At 48.7% G+C, this 16314-nt stretch overlaps 7 protein-coding genes across 7 annotated transcripts; 4 read left to right on the top strand and 3 right to left on the bottom strand.

Annotated features, from left to right (window-relative positions):
* The first annotated feature begins 70 nt into the window (after positions 1-70).
* Positions 71-1602, top strand: F4807DRAFT_423275 (DASH complex subunit Dad2-domain-containing protein). Its single transcript, XM_047997757.1, has 4 exons — positions 71-609; positions 666-725; positions 786-1078; positions 1149-1602. The coding sequence occupies exons 1-3, from the start codon at positions 384-386 to the stop codon at positions 953-955; spliced, it is 456 nt and encodes a 151-aa protein (XP_047854917.1). The 5' UTR covers positions 71-383; the 3' UTR covers positions 956-1078; positions 1149-1602.
* Positions 1547-4301, top strand: F4807DRAFT_64569 (uncharacterized protein). The gene is made up of 2 exons (XM_048003301.1): positions 1547-2270; positions 2348-4301. The coding sequence occupies exons 1-2, from the start codon at positions 1859-1861 to the stop codon at positions 4033-4035; spliced, it is 2100 nt and encodes a 699-aa protein (XP_047854918.1). The 5' UTR covers positions 1547-1858; the 3' UTR covers positions 4036-4301.
* A 610-nt stretch (positions 4302-4911) lies between these two features.
* Positions 4912-6491, top strand: F4807DRAFT_64579 (putative hydrolase). The gene is made up of 3 exons (XM_048003302.1): positions 4912-5292; positions 5360-5444; positions 5565-6491. Exons 1-3 carry the CDS (start codon positions 5033-5035, stop codon positions 6378-6380), a joined length of 1161 nt encoding a protein of 386 aa, XP_047854919.1. The 5' UTR covers positions 4912-5032; the 3' UTR covers positions 6381-6491.
* An 864-nt stretch (positions 6492-7355) lies between these two features.
* F4807DRAFT_423282 (alpha/beta-hydrolase) lies at positions 7356-10631 on the top strand. Its single transcript, XM_047997758.1, has 3 exons — positions 7356-8209; positions 8480-9100; positions 9183-10631. The coding sequence occupies exons 1-3, from the start codon at positions 7847-7849 to the stop codon at positions 10329-10331; spliced, it is 2133 nt and encodes a 710-aa protein (XP_047854920.1). The 5' UTR covers positions 7356-7846; the 3' UTR covers positions 10332-10631.
* An 885-nt stretch (positions 10632-11516) lies between these two features.
* Positions 11517-12628, bottom strand: F4807DRAFT_423284 (uncharacterized protein). Its single transcript, XM_047997759.1, has 3 exons — positions 12187-12628; positions 12102-12114; positions 11517-12036 (listed from the first exon to the last, which is right to left on the bottom strand). The coding sequence occupies exons 1-3, from the start codon at positions 12340-12342 to the stop codon at positions 11834-11836; spliced, it is 372 nt and encodes a 123-aa protein (XP_047854921.1). The 5' UTR covers positions 12343-12628; the 3' UTR covers positions 11517-11833.
* A 264-nt stretch (positions 12629-12892) lies between these two features.
* On the bottom strand, positions 12893-14098 carry F4807DRAFT_423287 (uncharacterized protein). The gene is made up of 2 exons (XM_047997760.1): positions 13275-14098; positions 12893-13183 (listed from the first exon to the last, which is right to left on the bottom strand). The coding sequence occupies exons 1-2, from the start codon at positions 13799-13801 to the stop codon at positions 13117-13119; spliced, it is 594 nt and encodes a 197-aa protein (XP_047854922.1). The 5' UTR covers positions 13802-14098; the 3' UTR covers positions 12893-13116.
* A 54-nt stretch (positions 14099-14152) lies between these two features.
* F4807DRAFT_64770 (cyclin-domain-containing protein) lies at positions 14153-15789 on the bottom strand. The gene is made up of 2 exons (XM_048003303.1): positions 14990-15789; positions 14153-14937 (listed from the first exon to the last, which is right to left on the bottom strand). Exons 1-2 carry the CDS (start codon positions 15673-15675, stop codon positions 14505-14507), a joined length of 1119 nt encoding a protein of 372 aa, XP_047854923.1. The 5' UTR covers positions 15676-15789; the 3' UTR covers positions 14153-14504.
* Between the last annotated feature and the right edge of the window lie 525 nt (positions 15790-16314).

Consider the following 16314-nt stretch of genomic DNA (forward strand, 5'->3'; position numbering starts at 1 on the left):
ACAACACACCCAAATCGGGTATCGATAAAATCTCCCAAGGTTGACAGCCTTAGGAATTATGTGCTAGCCTATCACATCATGCAAATATCTATCTTGAGCAATATTCATATTCTTCCAACGACAATACTTGTGCATTCACGTAACACGCACCCGTCACCTTATGCGCCCGACGTATTCAGGCACTTGTCAAAATATCTGTGGTTAACACGTTCTAGCGTCTGATACTTGCTGTTTACCTCAAATTGGGAAATTCATCAAGTCGCATTTATTTCTCCACTTATTCCGTTGCTAAGGGCACTCTAATCCATATTGGATTTCAGCCATCCTAAGCCAATTTATATCCAGGCACTTTAACTTCTTAAAGACGGTTAACCAAAATCAACATGGCATTCTCCTCGCGCGGTATTCCCAGCCATCTACGTCAGGCTTCTACTTCAGGCAATCCTGGTGCCCAGTCTACGGGCCAATCACCGGCGCTTGTTGCCCGGGTCAATGAGAAGAAGGCGGAGCTCGAAAATCTAAAGGAGCTGCGAGATCTAAGCGCAGCCGTAGCAAACCAGATGGAAGCTCTAGAACAGAAGCTTGCTACTCTCTCGGATGGAACAGAAGGTACGAGTGCATGAGTAGTGGGTTTGGCTTCTTCTTGACTGACCTATATGTGACAGCAATTGCGACGGTAGTGAGTAACTGGCATAATGTGCTTCGGGCTATCAACATGGCATCAAGTACGCTCACGTCCAATTTTTAGTATTAGGGAGGAATTTGCAGTTCTGACTCTGTCACAGCAAAAATACCGACTCCGCGAAACGTAGAAGATGAGGGTGAAACGAAGACTCAAGACACTCTTCCTTTACCTCAGACTCTAGTTCGAATACCAACAGAGCATGCACCAGCCCTGCAGGCCCAAGCAGAGGCCATTGCAGAGAACGAGAACAACTCATCATCTCTCTCTTAAGACTGGGATCCAAAGATCTTTACTACCTATGCACTGGGTTATAGAGATCTAGTCTTAAGAGGGGGTCAGATCTCATGCGCCCGTGCTCACTCACTATCTATACTAGTGATAACCGCTACCCAGGTATATATCAGCCGCAGGCATTCGTATATGTATAAGGCTGAAGCAATTATGTACTGACCGTTCTACCCAGCCAATTCTTTTCTATAAGGCTATTAGACATTACTGTGGGATTGGGGAAGATCGATCACGGTGTCATAGGCTTATGATTCACAATCGATGCAGGGGGTGTCTTTCACGGATTGAAGTGGGGAAAGTTCGCGTCTAGATTCGCGTCAGATCGCGTTACTAGAGCCATTGCCTCGGGAAAAAGATCTGACGTACTACGTACATGTATCCAGGGGAAAGCTACACTCGAGAAAGTCAATAGCACTAGCTCGAGTTAAGCGATCAATTCATACCGCGCATTACGCAACGAAGTTTCCAACAAAATTTAACTCTGAGGACCAAAGTGCAGGTGCTGCCAAGTCCGGTTGTGAATCCTACTAATAGAAATATTGACGATCAAATCCGCCTAAATGAAACCCGTCTCTTCTACAACATTCATCATTCACCAGGCATCATAAGAGTTCAACCCGCACATCATCCACAGTTGGATAGAATTCAATAATACAAGTTCTTTGCTATCTTGCAGGGGATCCCAAAACCCCACTACAATTTTGATACATACTCGCTATTCGCCATCGTCGCATACCCGTGCTCGCTGTCACTGGTCCGGGGCTACTAGGTAATAACTCATCAAACCCTTGCTTCCGTTGTATTGGGCCCCTGAGCCGTGCAACCCCAGCTGCCTCGCCATTATTGGTCAATTGCGTCCAATCGAAGCAATCGAAGGCCGAGAAGATGACCGTTGTTCCCTCAAAAGTGGTGCTCGATATAGCCAGTGATACGAGCTCCAATGAAGACGATCACTTTTCTTATGACAGCCTCGAATTAAACAACTCTTCTATCCTTGGTGAACTCTCTGTTTCTCAACTACAGAATCGGCCTTCGAGTACCGACTCCAGCTCAACAATTGACTCCCTCACGACTGACCTGAAGAAACTTCACATAGATACTGAGAAGTGCAGAAACGGATTCAAGTGGAAAGATACCTCCAAGAACCAGGGTCGGCGTCGCTTAACAAGACCAGCAATTGCAGCTAATACCTTCGAGGTTCTCGCAACTGTTCCAGAAGACGAGCCGCAACGCGCTTCAACATCTGCCACGAAGAGTGTTTCAGGCAAGACACAACATCTCGAACTTCCAGCTCCGTGTATGTCTTTTATTAATACTTATCAACGCACCAGAGTTGTAGTTGTTTGAGTTGTACTAACTCAACATTATTGATAGCTGAGGAAATCCCGAATCACCCATTGGCTGTGCTTGCGCGCAAAGGCATTCCCTCAGCTGAGGAACAGATCGCAAAGCATCGCGACGGCTGGTTTGAGGGTATCCTTTCTTCAAAATTTCCAATCACAACTCCCACTTCAGACCCCACCACACCTCCTAGGCTCAGAAAGGTTCATTTCGGCTTCAATCTCCTACCGGCTGAGGATAGCACCAAACACGATAATCCAGACGAGGTTGCTGCGCCTGTGAAGTTTACAATACTCTTGACGCCGTTGGCTCCGGGAGAAGAGTTGTTAGCTGACGTCGGACCTAAGGGTGAAGGGGACATGGCTCTTGCAGAACCTAACACGAGTAGTCAACTCGCGCCGGTGAAAGAGTTGGAAACATCGTCAACGGATGGAACTCGGCAGCCTAGGTCAGCATCCACAAGCCCCGCCGCGAACAGGGGAAAGCGCATAGAGGGAATGGCACCGAGATCACCTGCACAGCCTATCGCTAGAATCGAGGATTCTGTGGAAGCGCTCGATAAACTCGAAGAGCAGCTAGAAGCGTTCGATGTGGCGGCCCATTTCAGACGAATCGTCTCCCCGGATGAGGAGGGCCCAGAAAACAAGTCTTCGACGCAATCGTTATCCGTTAAGACCAGCGAAGCGAAGAGGTCCCGGTCCGTGACACCACAACCAAAGCAAACTACCCCATCAAAGGCTGCCTCTTCTGTTAGAGTCAAGGCGACCAGTGAACCTCGACGATCTGTGCGTAAGGCGACATCGATGGTTTTCCTGGACCCTCCAAAGCTGAGGATCGAGGGTAAGCCAGCGGCTCAAGATCCACCGAGGAAATCAACTACAAAGGGTATAGCAAGTCTCCTACCGCCAAAACAGCCTCCCAAGTCAACAAAGAAACCCACTATCCCTACTTTTGAATTGCCTGGTGATGAGGTCGCTCGGAAATTGAAAGAAAAGCGCGAGGCCCGAGTCTCGACACAATTTTCTGTAGAGCAATTGACAAAGCCGACTGTATCAAGTCTTCGACGTGCTAAGTCAGCCAGAACTCTACCCCGACCTAACTTTGAGTTGCCAGGAGAGGCCATCTCCCGTCGTAAGCGCGAAGAACGCGAGGCGCAGTTAAAGGCACAAGAGGAAGAGGAACGGAAGAGACGGGAATTCAAGGCGAGACCAATCCGCTCAAGCGCAGCGCCTAGTACTTTCCCTCGTGAGACGATTGCGAGCCGAGCTCGACAGAATAAGGGGCACCTGGTAGAGAACTCGGGCCAAGTTGCGTCTGGTTTTAGCAAAGATGTATCTCCAATCCTGAATACTACTCCGCGCCCTCCCCTCTCAAAGACGAACAACCAGACTCAGCCGCGAGGCCGAGGACTCCATCCTGATCCAATCGGAGTGCAGCCGGTTCGCGGTACATCAAGCTCCACGTCTGGAAGTACTAGCGCACAGCGTAGTTCGGTATCAACGGAAGAAGTACAACAGCAGAGACTTCGCGGTCAGGAGATATACAAGCGAGACAACTCGTGGGCTGGTGAACGAGAGCGGGAAAAGCGCGAAAGGGAAGCGTTAGCCAAACTCGCTCGAGAAGAAGCCGCAGAACGATCCCGACAGCAGAGCCGCGAATGGGCGGCCAAGCAAGCGAAGAAAAGGATGACTATAGCTTCGTTGCGAGATGTTATGGCTTAAGAGCTCACAATTATAAACGTTGTGCTGATACAGGTATGTAAGAATATTGGCGAGGGGATTGGGGTGTATTATTTCGTGCGACTGCATACTGCGTTGGGGTGTTTTGAAAGGACAGAGCCCGGCGTTCACTGGTACGTCATGGCCTGATCATCTTGGTGTTTTCCGAGGCATTATTGGGGTAAAGGGTACAGGTATAGGTACAGGTACGGTCATTGCCGACTTCGCGTTGGCCTCACACGGTTGTATCATTGTTTTTAATGCATTAGTTGGAGATCAATCCAAATGTTATTATTAACATGGTGAGGTCGAATTGCTATTTGACTATCGGTTCATATGACCCGTAGCTAAGGGCCTAGTTAGTCCCTGAGATTATTACTATTGAGAGTCGTGATGGAGGGGGGGAAGAGGGGAGGGAGTTTGGAATCATAAGATACCCCCAAGGTCGATCGGCGATTTGAACCAGCATTATTATGTATATCCAGGTTTACACTCTTTAATCTTCCGTATGTACATACAGCAATTATGAAAGCAAATGAGAACGAATGGTCGAAATACGGTTCTTGGATTGTATATACGAATGCCGCAGCTGACCGGTGCTATCGGCGTCTCGAAAACCGGCGGTACGTCAACTGAATTCCGTATCTATTACGACGGATATTCCTATACCCCACAGCCTAATATAGTCGAGGTTGCGAACTATCAACGATTCTCTGGTCCTACTGCAGACTTACGGTGTGATGGCGCCATCAGCTAAGCTATCTTCCATATATATCTATCATTGAGCCATGTGCTAGGAACGGAGCTAGATCTCGACCGACGTCCGTTAGTTGTCAAAGCTAGCAACTGGGGTATTTGCGAATTACATCGTCACTTCATACTGGGGATCTGTTCAGCCTCCTCATATATACCCTACCTAAACACCATCACTCACAATAAGGACTCTAGGTGTTGACAATTTACTATCATTTATACATATTTTATAATACCTTACTTCATAATGGGCGGATTGACCATTATCAAACACGTCCGTGTCTTCGACGGCGAGTCTATTCATGGTCCCAAGACAGCAGTCATCGAAGGGTCGCGCATCGGCAATGACGCGCTAGCCGATGACCCGGACCCGTCCGCGGTGGAGGTAGTTGACGGATCTGGCTGTACGCTGCTGCCTGGTCTGATCGATTGCCATGTGCACATCCTCGACGAAGCTCAGTTAGCTGCGTGTGCATCTTATGGTGTCACAACAGTCTGTGATATGGCGTGAGTATCTCAGTATGGCCAGACTGAGCATTGCAACTTATACGAGCTCACAATTTTCATTGCTTAGATGTGTGCCGCTAGAAAAATATGTTAAGCTGCGAGCTGCAAAGGGACCTACAACTTGGCTGAGCTCAAGTCTTCCTGCTTATGAGGTCAGTGAATAAATCATGCCATTGAGCATAGGATTCAGTCCTTAGAACATCTCAAGGGCTTTCATTCCTCAGGACTTCGCGTATCGCTAAGTGATTACTAACTTGCGGGGTCGATGATAGGAAAACTCCAGACATGGCATGCTATTCAAACTTGCCAGAGTCACTCCAGATCACGCGGTCCACAACACCGAAGAAGCTGCTAAATTCGTGCAAGATCGAGTCGACGAAGAGGTCGATTATATAAAGATCATTGCAGATTTTCCGGGACACGAGCAAGCCGTTCTCGATAGGATCCAGGTCGAAGCGAAGAAGCATGGAAAAATGACGGTTGCCCATACGGCCCAATACCATTCATTTGAACGCGGTGTACAAGCAGACTTCGATATCTTAACTCACGTGCCTTCGGACAAAGCCCTCGACAATGATATCATTGGTAAAATGGTGAGCCAGAAGACAGTCGCGGTACCAACCCTCACCATGATGCAAGTGATGGCAGACAGCTGGGTTTTGTGGCTAGTTAGTTGGATATTGCCATCGTTCGGCCGCAGGAATTTCCAAGCGTCTCTGGACAGTGTGACGATGATGCGTGATGCAGGCGTACCCATCGTCGCAGGTACGGATGCGAATAATAGCGGCATCTTCTCAATCGTGCCTGGAAAGTCGCTACACCACGAATTAGAATTGTTAGTCCGAGCCGGACTAACGCCCCTTGAAGCGTTGAGATCAGCCACGTCTTTGGCGGCGCAGCACTTCAATCTTCCTGACAGAGGGCGGATCTCGCCAGGCTTGAGAGCTGATCTAGCTCTTGTGGAGGGGAATCCGGACGAAGATATTGCGGCGACAGCGAGAATATTAAAAGTCTGGAGCAACGGAGAGGAGGCCACGATACCCGCGCAGAACCAGCGAGCCAGTTTAGGAAGTTGTGCTGTAATGTAATACAATAGTATGTACTATGCACGTGTAATACGAGCGCGCAATCAACCTGCTGGGCGGAGTTCGGCCAATGATTGCGCAAAACCTCCTCTTCAATGTAACATCGTGGCTGATCGGGCTAGAGTAAGAATTCGGGTGTTGGTGTCGTGGAGTGTTTCCCGTTGGTCAGATTCGGGAAGCTTGATTTCGCTTGGCAACCAATCACCCCTCTTGGTTGGTCTGATCTAGAACGGCCCAGGATCACGGAACATACCCCTTTTGCCAAGTCGTTTAGCTGTTAGGTAGTGGGGGCCAAAGCACGTTTGAGTTGAAGGATTTCCAGATAAGTTGGTAAGCAACCGCGAGTTGGGAACGCTGGAAACTAACCACAGCGTCAAATGGTTGGGTTTGATACCTACCACCAACATGATCTTCGCGTCTGATCGGCAGTGACACCGGCTAACAGCCTTCAAAAATCGAGATAACCAGGCAGCCAGGTAACTCAACCCGAGAGTGAGACGGCGTCCAGGCAGTTTGCTCGCTGCATATCCAATGGTTGCGGTTGCTTATCATGGCTTGTCTTCAGCTCCTCGGTCCGTGGTGATCTTGTCATACACACTAGACTAATATATGTAAAGATCTTAATTCAGATACGAAACATAATGCATTGTGTGACAAGACCACGGATGGTGATGAGTGAAAGAAGAGGAAGAAAGAATCAGCTCAATGAATTCTTTAGACTTTAGATATTTTGCGAGTTTTTGAACAAATGATGCCATATCAAACTATCGGAAGGTCTTCCCGAGGAGGAACAATCACCACTTACGAGATGATGAGAAAGAACGTTGGACTATTGAATTCAAGTTTGTGGCTTTGTTATACTTTCTCTCTCTGAATAGAGTACAAGGAAAGTGTAGGCTCGTCACATAGAAGTCATAAGTATCTGAAGTGGTACAATTTGTACTTTTACGCTAATGTGACTGCTGCAGCTTTGTTTCTCCCCTAGTCCAGGACCTGGTCAAAGTCCAGGAAGGTCCAGGCTCACAATGGATAGAATGGAGACTGTTAAACCGCCCAAAAAGGACCGAGAGTGTTACCAGGTAAATTCAAAGACATTCAAAACTACATATGCTGTGGGATGTGCCGCTTGGCCCTATTCATAGAACGATGGCTTTTGCCGATATGATTCATAGGTTGATCCTACAATCGATTATTCTTCTCATTACCCGCCTTCAGCTCCAGCATACAGTGTAGCCAAGGACTCATAGGGCTATTGGGCTACTATTATTATCCATTTCTAAGCTTTTCGACCCCTGGACGACAGTAAATCTCCTTGCGTGTTATGCACCGCCCCGTCCCAATCAGGTAGTATTCACATATCCAGATACGGCACGGCATCCTAGCGCTGCTGGCTGCTACAGTCCTACTACGAAAAAGGATTCGACCTTCAGGAACCCCAGTCCCCGGTTATTCCCTTTTATCGCCGGCAAATGACACCCCCCAAGGAAGATGCCTTTATTATTAACATAGAACCGCCCCCGTCCCAATTTCACTCAGCAAAAATCGCTGAAATCGCAAAACACGACGTCCTCCATGGACGGGACGCCGTTATGGATCATCATTCACTTGGGGACACTGAGAGCACCGCCAGCTCGAAAACAAAAGCGGTGATTACAGAGGAAGAGCAAAAGCAGCCTTCTGAAATACCATTGTGGTTACAAACCCAAGTTGCCAAGATCCGCACGAGCCGGACGCGCCAGGCCATTCTAGCATTTTTCTTCATTGTTGCCGCCGTACTTCTCGCGGTTTTGATATGGCTAGAAACGAGTGGTCACTTCCACGAAGTTTTCAAGGTAAGAAGGAAAAGATAAGAAGAATGATATAAACCTGCTTTTCTTTTTTATATAAGCACATCGGCTTGGCAGGCGCGTGCAAGTGCCATATGGCATTCCTGCCCAAAAGATCGATGTGCCAATCCTGTTCTTGGCCTCGCTTCCCCGTGCTTGGCATTTCCAATCTCCAATTGACCCGACCCGACACTACGTTATTATTCATTTCATTAATTGCATCTAACCCCGATTGTCAACACACGTGTTTGCTCCCATGCTAATATAACCCGACAGAAAACCGTTCCCTTAGAATTATCTCAGGGAAACTACCTTGGCGAAATTGTGCCGGCGAGCGCAAGATATCCCCGTAGCGTCCAAGCATTCCGCGGAATACCATACGCACAGTCGACCGCTGGCGATAACCGCTTCAGACTTCCCCAGCCATTGAACGGCACAGTAGACCGTAGCAAGGCGCAACGCGCTACCAGCTTTGGTCATGTCTGTCCCCAGGGTGGCGGTGGAAAGAATCAGGGCGAGGATTGTCTGGTTTTCAATCTCTATAGACCTCATTACAAAAATGACTCAAACACTACTGCTGCCGAGGTATCCAGGTTTGGCAAGCTGCCAATACTTATCTACGTCCACGGCGGTGGGTTCAACGGTGGAAGTGGCGCTGAACGGAACATGATGAGTTTTGTATCATGGTCGGAGACGCCTATCATTGGAATGAGCTTTAACTACCGGCTTGGTGCCTTGGGTTTCCTGCCCAGCGCAGCGGCCCAGAAGGCTGGTCTGTTAAATCTGGGATTAAAGGATCAACAGGCGTTCTTCAAATGGGTGCAGGATAACGCAGCTGACTTTGGCGGTGATCCTAAGAACGTTACAATAATGGGATTAAGTGCTGGTGCTCATTCGGTAAGTTATCACATTGCGAGATATATGAGGATTCTAGATTACGTGGAAACCAGGGAGAACATACAGCTAACAGCGCGTCTAGGTTGGACACCATCTGATATCGTACTCTCCCGCAAACAAACTAACTTCATCGCCTCCACCTTTTCAAAAAGCTATCATCGAATCCGGTGGCTCATTAGCTCGGGCTACCTTCGTACCTACTCATCCACTTCACGAACAGCAATTCCAAGAATTTCTAACAGCAGCCGGACTTAATGACACCGCTGAAGACAAGCTCTTCGATGAACTCCGCGCTCTTCCTTTAAACAAGATTGCTAATGCCTCTAATGTCGTATGGAAACGTTGGGATGCCAGTTTACGTTGGCCCTTTCAACCTGTCATTGACGGACCGGGAGGAATAATCCCAGATTTACCTTCCCAGTCCTGGCGGAAAGGAAATGTCCTACGCATCCCGATCCTAACGGGTTTCAATACGAATGAAGGTGCCGTGTTCGTCCCGACGCATGCGAACAATGCGTCAGCAATGGACAACCTTATGTCTTCTATCATCCCAGCCCTTAACAAAACAGATTTGAGTACTCTCAACACAATGTACCCAGACCCTACTACTACTGTAGGGGAGAAGCTGTACGTCTATCAACCGCCCTCTGGCTTTGGGACACAATTCTGGAGGTTAGACGATTCATATGCGCACTATGCGTATATATGCCCAGTACTCCAGGCAGCAGATATGGCTTCGAATGCCAATGAATCCCAGCCTGTTTATACTTACCATTACGCCGCTCGATCAAACGCCCACGGTGGTGCGGATCACGGCGACGAGGCGCCTGTCGTAACACACGACATGGACGTTATCGGTAACTACCCTGGCGTCCTCGCGATGGCAGACGCTATGAATGGATACTGGGCTCGGTTCGCAGCTACCGGTGATCCGAACCCCAAAGCAGGCGCTAGCAGCAATGTCACAACCGTCACATGGGCTAAGTTCATCAGCCCATTCGAGAACACTACAGCAACTGCCGAGACCGCGAAGACGGTCGCGCTGTTTGGTGAGGGCAACGACGAGCGCATGGGTGCACGCGGACGTCAGAACAAGGGCGTCGCGGTGCAGGCGAGCAATTTGACCGACCGAGTCAGGACGGAGTGCCGCTTCTGGTTTGATCGGGTCACACTGAGCGAGGGTTGGGGTAATGGAAGTACCTCAATTGGTACGGAGAGTGCGAAGGCTTAGGCGAAGTTATAGACCCGTTGTCTCCATTCGGAAAAGAAGGGATGGAAGGATGGTAATCGTTGAATTTGTACAAAGAAGCATCGCGGATTCGCATGCAAGTTGAGATACCCTGTTATTTTGAGCGAGGTCAGCATTGAACGGGTCGGAACGACACGAAAGCATGAGCAAGGCGTTTTGGGCGGCGAGCATATTTGTCTGTTCAATTAGAGAATAGATCCCTTCATCGCCAGATGGAGGGCTGTATATGAATGCATACTTGATACATACTATGTCGATACGTCCTGGCGATGTGTCTTCCTGACCTTGTCGTGTGGTAGGTATTAGAAATTATATTTTACGAGGCGAGATGTCAAAATAATACCGACCCTTCTTCTACAAGGGTTAAATAAATTTCTCTAGTTGTAATTTATGAATGGCAATATCTGTTGATCAATATTTCTATAGCCGATTGTTCTATCGAATCATTCGAAGTTCTCTTTGGGAGTATGTAATGGGTTACAACAGGCAGTGTGCCTGATCGCATCCTACCTGTTTAGGGCTTGGACGGCACGCATAGCCAGGTCTGATTGGCCGGGAACTAAGGAGATCCTGCCGTATCGGCGAATATCCGTACGTTAGCTGGGTTGCATTTCCGCAGTCGCTCGCCGCCGCCACGAGGTGGGAAGCGCTGGGAACGAATGACGGGATGGATATAAGATTGTTCATACTAGTATATTCGAAGAGAGAGGAAGATATAGACGTGTACCTAGTAGATCATGTAAATATATGTATGATATATCCGGATATGTCTTGTAGAATTTGTTGAATTTTGAGGGGAAAAGCAATGTCTGATAGTCGGTGAGTTGTGTGTTGGTAGCTCTTGAGAGCTCCCAGGCTGTCTCATGTATCACCATAGGAGCCAAGGCGTACAAACAATTCTGAGCAGCAATGAAACATAGCAATTTGACTTATCTCTTAAGGGACAGTGATAGTTGGCAGAACTCTTGATGAGTAGATATCTTACACATACCTAGCCTTTTATCATAGAGTTCACAGCCTTACCTAGAATAAAAGTGATTCGGCGGTGAAAACGATATAGACTGTACGTCTTAGCGGAGAAGGGGAGTAGAGCTTGGCTAAGTTCATAAATAGGTCAAAGACGATTGTTCGATCAAATCACTTATGATGTGTCGTATATCAAGACAGTAATTGTGCAAGTCGTTTTTATTTCATGTGCATGTGTTCATGTTCATAAGTTGGGCCGAACCCAGTCCAGAGTAGACCTTGAGCTACCATGCTTGCTACAGCCATGACGTTCCACCCGTAATTGTCCATCCATGTCCGGAATACGTGAAATACCTGAGACTTAAGAGCCGGAAGTCGTAGCAAAGCCGATTGTGAGTGATGAGGGCTCCTAAACGCCGAGGGGAAATGTGTGACGATGCAGATCCGATTGGTAGACAAGTTGGAAGTCCCGTATCTACCGAGTTAGCGCACGAGGGGAGAGGAACTGGCGAACCAGTTTAGTCCTCATCCATCTTGTCTCCCTGCTCCTGCTCCTCGCCGGCGGGCTCGTAGTCATCCTCATCCTCGTCATCATCGTCCTCGGCAGGGTGCTCCTGAGCAGCTTTGGCCCAGTCGATAACACGACCACGAGTTCGGCGACCACCGTCGACAATGTTGTTGAGATCAATCTCGTCCATGTTGTCATCAGCGTCATCATCACCTGCGTAGAACTGCGTTAGTAAAATGGCATGTGGGAGCACGTCGCAATTCATGGGAAGAGCTTACCACCTTCCTCGGCCTACAAAATGATTAGTTAACTTGCTTGATTCTGTCATACATACAATTGTAATCTGGGGGAAAAAAGACATACCTCATCCTCATCCTCGTCGTCATCATCATCCTCATCCATAGTGGTGTCGGCGGGCTCTTCAGCGGCGGTGGCCTTGCCCTTGCCCTTCAGAGGCTGCTCGGACGCCTTGGTGGCGGAACTGTCCTGGGGGACGGTAGCGCTGTTATCGGTGGCCATCGTGACGATATTCGTTCAGGAAGAGACGTAGATAGGTGTGTGAACAAGTGAATGAGTATTCAGGAGTTCAAAGTAGAATTTGTGAGAATGAGAAAAGCGTTGCGATTGATCAATGGCAAACTTGGAATTCAGTCGCAAAAGAACGGCGCAAATAAATGTTTGGATTGGACGAAAAGTTGGAGAAGATCAAATTGGAAAAAAAGGCAGGTAGAGCGCTGAAAAAAGGTACGGTATACTAGGTACCCGCGAACTTCTGTTTATTGGTCGGTGCGGTCCAGTGCTACGCTGTAGCTACGGTCTCCAGAGTTACTCCAGGATTAGAAGGCATGCTAGCATGTTTTAGGGATGGCGCGTGAATTTATTGGTTGACCGCTGGAGGCGGGTGGGAAGTTAGCCCTGCCGGACCCGGTGCATGGATGCCGACTGTGATGCTACCGTGTACTGAAGTACCTAATTCACTTACGGTACGTACCCACCGTGCTTTTCGGAATGACTGATTTCATAACGGACTTGACAGCGCATGCTCAACACAGTGGATGTGAGTAAGATAGGTAGGCGTTTTGATAATATTGAGTACTCAGACGAATTGCTTCCCACTATAGGATTACTTCAGCATCCGAAGCATGTTCTATATCGAGTAATTTCGTAGACTAAAGGAAGCGTTGAGAGAGCATCCATGGACCATATTATCAAGATGAGGACGATGGATCACATCTTTGGAAGAAATTCTGCCAGATGTTGCTGAATTAAGTATTGCTATAGTCGTATAAACTATCATTTGCCTTGCTCGCCCCCTCCAGCCATCGTCATCAAAACAACGATACCTATCAACCACCAATACCTGCAACAGATAGTTAGCAAACAGATCCAGACCAGCAACCCTCACGCCTCCCATACACGCCCGTTGGCCGGGGGATAAAGGATATACATACTTCTGGAAGAAACTCCTCTCCTCCTGCTCCACATTCTTTCCCTCAGGCGACAGCACAACCGGCTTATTCAGCTCAGGCTGCTTCCCAGGCAGCGTAGGCCGCACCAGAACCTGCGGACCGAAATCCCTCGTCTGTCCGGCGTCGATCCGCACGCCGCGCAGCGCCGCGCCGAACACGTCCCCCTTCGCGTCCAGGGACAGGATCAGCGTGGGCGAGTATCCCTTGGCGAAGTTGTCCGCGGACGCCACCGACGTCGACGACGTCCACCGCTTCGCCGACGGGTCGTACACCCCGACGCGCACCAGCTGCGCCTCCTCCGGTATCTCGGGCGCTTCGTACGATGTGATTTCCGCGTCCGCTGTTGCTGCCGCTAATGCTGGGTCGTAGCGGATTTCCGCGAGGGGTGCTGGCGCGCCGGGCGATCGGGTGACGGGCTGGATGTAGATAGCTGCCGTTCGGTCGGCGGCGCTGGCGAAGCTGGCTAGAGCCAGGGCCGCGAGGCCGGAGAAAACGGACGAGAACTTCATTAGCTGCGCTTTCGGTAATTATATGCGAGTTGCTGAAATGTGGTGTTGGGAAAATGCGATATGTGGAGGGGTTGTTGTTGATGGATGTGTCTAGCTTCGAAATGTTCAATGTTGTTTCGACGTTTCGTAATCGTTGGCCGCTGATTCCCCGGTTTTTTTTAAGAGCCCTGCAAATTGGTCAGAGCTACTAGGTACCATCCAATCCCTTGTTGCACTAGGTAATATTGGCTGATTGAGCCTCAACGCTCTATTCAATATCATATGCATTATACCTAGTACATAAAACATTGTTCACACCATTTTCGTATAAAAATAAATCTTTAAACTTGAATTGGGATTGTGTTAAAATGTAGAAAAACATTGAGGTTCATTAACTGGTTGTTGCATCGCGGCTGTATGGTCATGAAGAGGATACCTAGTACGCTACTAGATATCCCCTCGAACTTCGTACTCTCACTATGAACACCACAACTATTGGGTATGTCCTAGGATCTCCTTGTCGTAAAATAGAATCGCCATGCCTCTAACCAACCGATCGTACTAACCCAATCCCTGTGCATTTAACGCCAAATGCAACCAATGCCCCCCGGAAAACTCCTGGATCAAAATATTTTCGATATGCGTAGTGTCCCGAGTAAGACCTTTACTTGCTTTTACTGCGGGGTCTTCTCTGTTACCTTCCCTTCATGTCTTGCGTCGTAAGCTATAAATCCACCGCCTCTTCGACTTCATCCCCGTTGCTGGATGAAGAGGACTGTTCCCCCTCCAAAACGTATCCGGCGCAACGTGCGACGAGCCCTTTATAATAGGCAACTAGTACTTCGGGATTTGGTACTATCCTCCAGTCTACTCGGGTTAGAAACTCGAGCTCCAGCAGTTTTAATTCTGCTACTTTCACACCGCCTACTCGCGCGTAGAAAGAGTTATTCCAGAACGAGTCCGACAAACCCTTCCCCGCTACCGTCGCGGCAGTGATCAGGAAACGATGAACAGTCAAGGTGTTGATCGTGAAATCGGGATAGTACTCGCATAAACGGTCGATATAAGACACCATGGAGAGAAGAAGAGGTGGGGTCAACGTGGCGTGTTTCGCAAGTCGTTGTAAGTAGTCCAGGACTGAGATAGCCGGTGCCGTCCTATATAGTGAATCAGTGCCGCTACTTAACCGCAGAAACGTTCGTGACATACCTAGAGTGGAACCGTGTAAGATGACCACTTTTCATGGCTATCGAATCGTTGGTCTCGATCAGCTCCCCGAGCATATTCGAGATAAGAATCACCATGTCCTCCACCTCGCATAACTCGTATTTCAGAGGTAGTACCCTGGGAGGACACTCATTAGGTTTCGACCTCTTGGGCGTGCTCGGTTGACTTGATGCCACTACCGATGAAGACGGATTGGGTCTGATAGGATCCTGTGACTTGCGTCTCTTGTTAGGAGAAAGTGTTTGAGATTGGCTTCTCGCCGGTCTGCTGGGTGAGGGTGTAGGTCCGGAAGAATTTTCGTGGACGGCGGATTGTGGCTTGGGCTGAGGTGGTGCCGTCGTCGGTGTCGCTATCTTTGCAGCGGTGGAGCTCGATATCCTTGGACCCGATACCTGGGCAGATCGTAAGGGGACCATTGGATCGAAAGGTTCAATAGGAGAGTATTGGGTAGCGGCATCAACTCCAACATATTGCTTCGGTTTGGAGAGCGACGGAGATCGTAGAGAATTGGAGGGCGAGGAGCGCGATAGTGAATGTCTAGATTGGCGGCGTGGCAGGGGCACCGTTATCTTAGGCGATTGTTGTGGAGAGTGAGGGGTTGCATAGTGGAATGTCCTCGGTGATGCGCTTGTTGCTCCTAATATAGTTGGCGACGACGAAGTTAACATGGTTCCCAAAGCGTCTAAGGCGTCATAATGTCTCAGCCGCGGTGATAATGGAGTCGCAAGAGTCGCAGAAAGTCGCAGGATTTGCAGATTAGGCCGCAGTAGATTGGACTCTTCTATACTTCATACGTGCATAGGAACGGGCCGTCTTTTCTCGTGTCGAATGATTTTCGTCGCTTGCACGTTTGCGGTCTACCTAAAAGGGGGAGAATCGGTCTAGGTAACGGACCGTCAAAATCTGACGAGAAGTTCGCTATTTGTGAGAAGCGATAGTGGGACATGGATATGCTCAAACTCCATGATTGATGGATTTTTGAGGGTTGTAAGGAAGGCCAAGAAACGCACCAAAGACCGGAGAAGGCAAATATCTAAAAACGCTGCTTGATTTGTTCGGGCAACACGTCCTTTCCTATGTCGAGGACCCACACCCATCCAAGTTCTTGCCTTTTCCAGCTTTTCTTACCTAAAATGCCTTCTAGCCCACCGATTAAGTAGGTACGTACGACCTATAGTGTACTTATTGGTAGGTACTATGCAGGTAGGGCTATCCAAGACTTTGCTAAATTGTTCGAGTGAATTCTGGACTAGGTACCTACTGCATATATCTAGGTATAATCTAGCTTAAGACAATTCGAGATCGGC

The sequence above is a fragment of the Annulohypoxylon truncatum genome (genome assembly GCF_022578515.1).
Source record: "Annulohypoxylon truncatum strain CBS 140777 unplaced genomic scaffold F4807scaffold_13, whole genome shotgun sequence".
Taxonomy (NCBI): domain Eukaryota; kingdom Fungi; phylum Ascomycota; class Sordariomycetes; order Xylariales; family Hypoxylaceae; genus Annulohypoxylon; species Annulohypoxylon truncatum.

Excerpts from the sequence above, each read along its gene's own strand:
- F4807DRAFT_423287 (XM_047997760.1), bottom strand. The coding sequence starts at position 13,801 with ATGAAGTTCTCGTCCGTTTTCTCCGGCCTCGCGGCCCTGGCTCTAGCC. Across the intron at positions 13,184-13,274 it reads GAGAGGAGTTTCTTCCAGAA|GTATTGGTGGTTGATAGGTA; the intron begins GTATGTATATCC and ends TATCTGTTGCAG.
- F4807DRAFT_64579 (XM_048003302.1), top strand. The coding sequence starts at position 5,033 with ATGGGCGGATTGACCATTATCAAACACGTCCGTGTCTTCGACGGCGAG. Across the intron at positions 5,293-5,359 it reads ACAACAGTCTGTGATATGGC|ATGTGTGCCGCTAGAAAAAT; the intron begins GTGAGTATCTCA and ends TTCATTGCTTAG. Across the intron at positions 5,445-5,564 it reads CAAGTCTTCCTGCTTATGAG|GAAAACTCCAGACATGGCAT; the intron begins GTCAGTGAATAA and ends GGTCGATGATAG.
- F4807DRAFT_423284 (XM_047997759.1), bottom strand. The coding sequence starts at position 12,342 with ATGGCCACCGATAACAGCGCTACCGTCCCCCAGGACAGTTCCGCCACC.
- F4807DRAFT_64770 (XM_048003303.1), bottom strand. The coding sequence starts at position 15,675 with ATGTTAACTTCGTCGTCGCCAACTATATTAGGAGCAACAAGCGCATCA. Across the intron at positions 14,938-14,989 it reads CTTACACGGTTCCACTCTAG|GACGGCACCGGCTATCTCAG; the intron begins GTATGTCACGAA and ends TTCACTATATAG.
- F4807DRAFT_64569 (XM_048003301.1), top strand. The coding sequence starts at position 1,859 with ATGACCGTTGTTCCCTCAAAAGTGGTGCTCGATATAGCCAGTGATACG. Across the intron at positions 2,271-2,347 it reads TCTCGAACTTCCAGCTCCGT|CTGAGGAAATCCCGAATCAC; the intron begins GTATGTCTTTTA and ends CATTATTGATAG.
- F4807DRAFT_423275 (XM_047997757.1), top strand. The coding sequence starts at position 384 with ATGGCATTCTCCTCGCGCGGTATTCCCAGCCATCTACGTCAGGCTTCT. Across the intron at positions 610-665 it reads TCTCTCGGATGGAACAGAAG|CAATTGCGACGGTAGTGAGT; the intron begins GTACGAGTGCAT and ends TATATGTGACAG. Across the intron at positions 726-785 it reads GGCTATCAACATGGCATCAA|CAAAAATACCGACTCCGCGA; the intron begins GTACGCTCACGT and ends ACTCTGTCACAG.
- F4807DRAFT_423282 (XM_047997758.1), top strand. The coding sequence starts at position 7,847 with ATGACACCCCCCAAGGAAGATGCCTTTATTATTAACATAGAACCGCCC. Across the intron at positions 8,210-8,479 it reads ACTTCCACGAAGTTTTCAAG|AAAACCGTTCCCTTAGAATT; the intron begins GTAAGAAGGAAA and ends ATAACCCGACAG. Across the intron at positions 9,101-9,182 it reads TAAGTGCTGGTGCTCATTCG|GTTGGACACCATCTGATATC; the intron begins GTAAGTTATCAC and ends CAGCGCGTCTAG.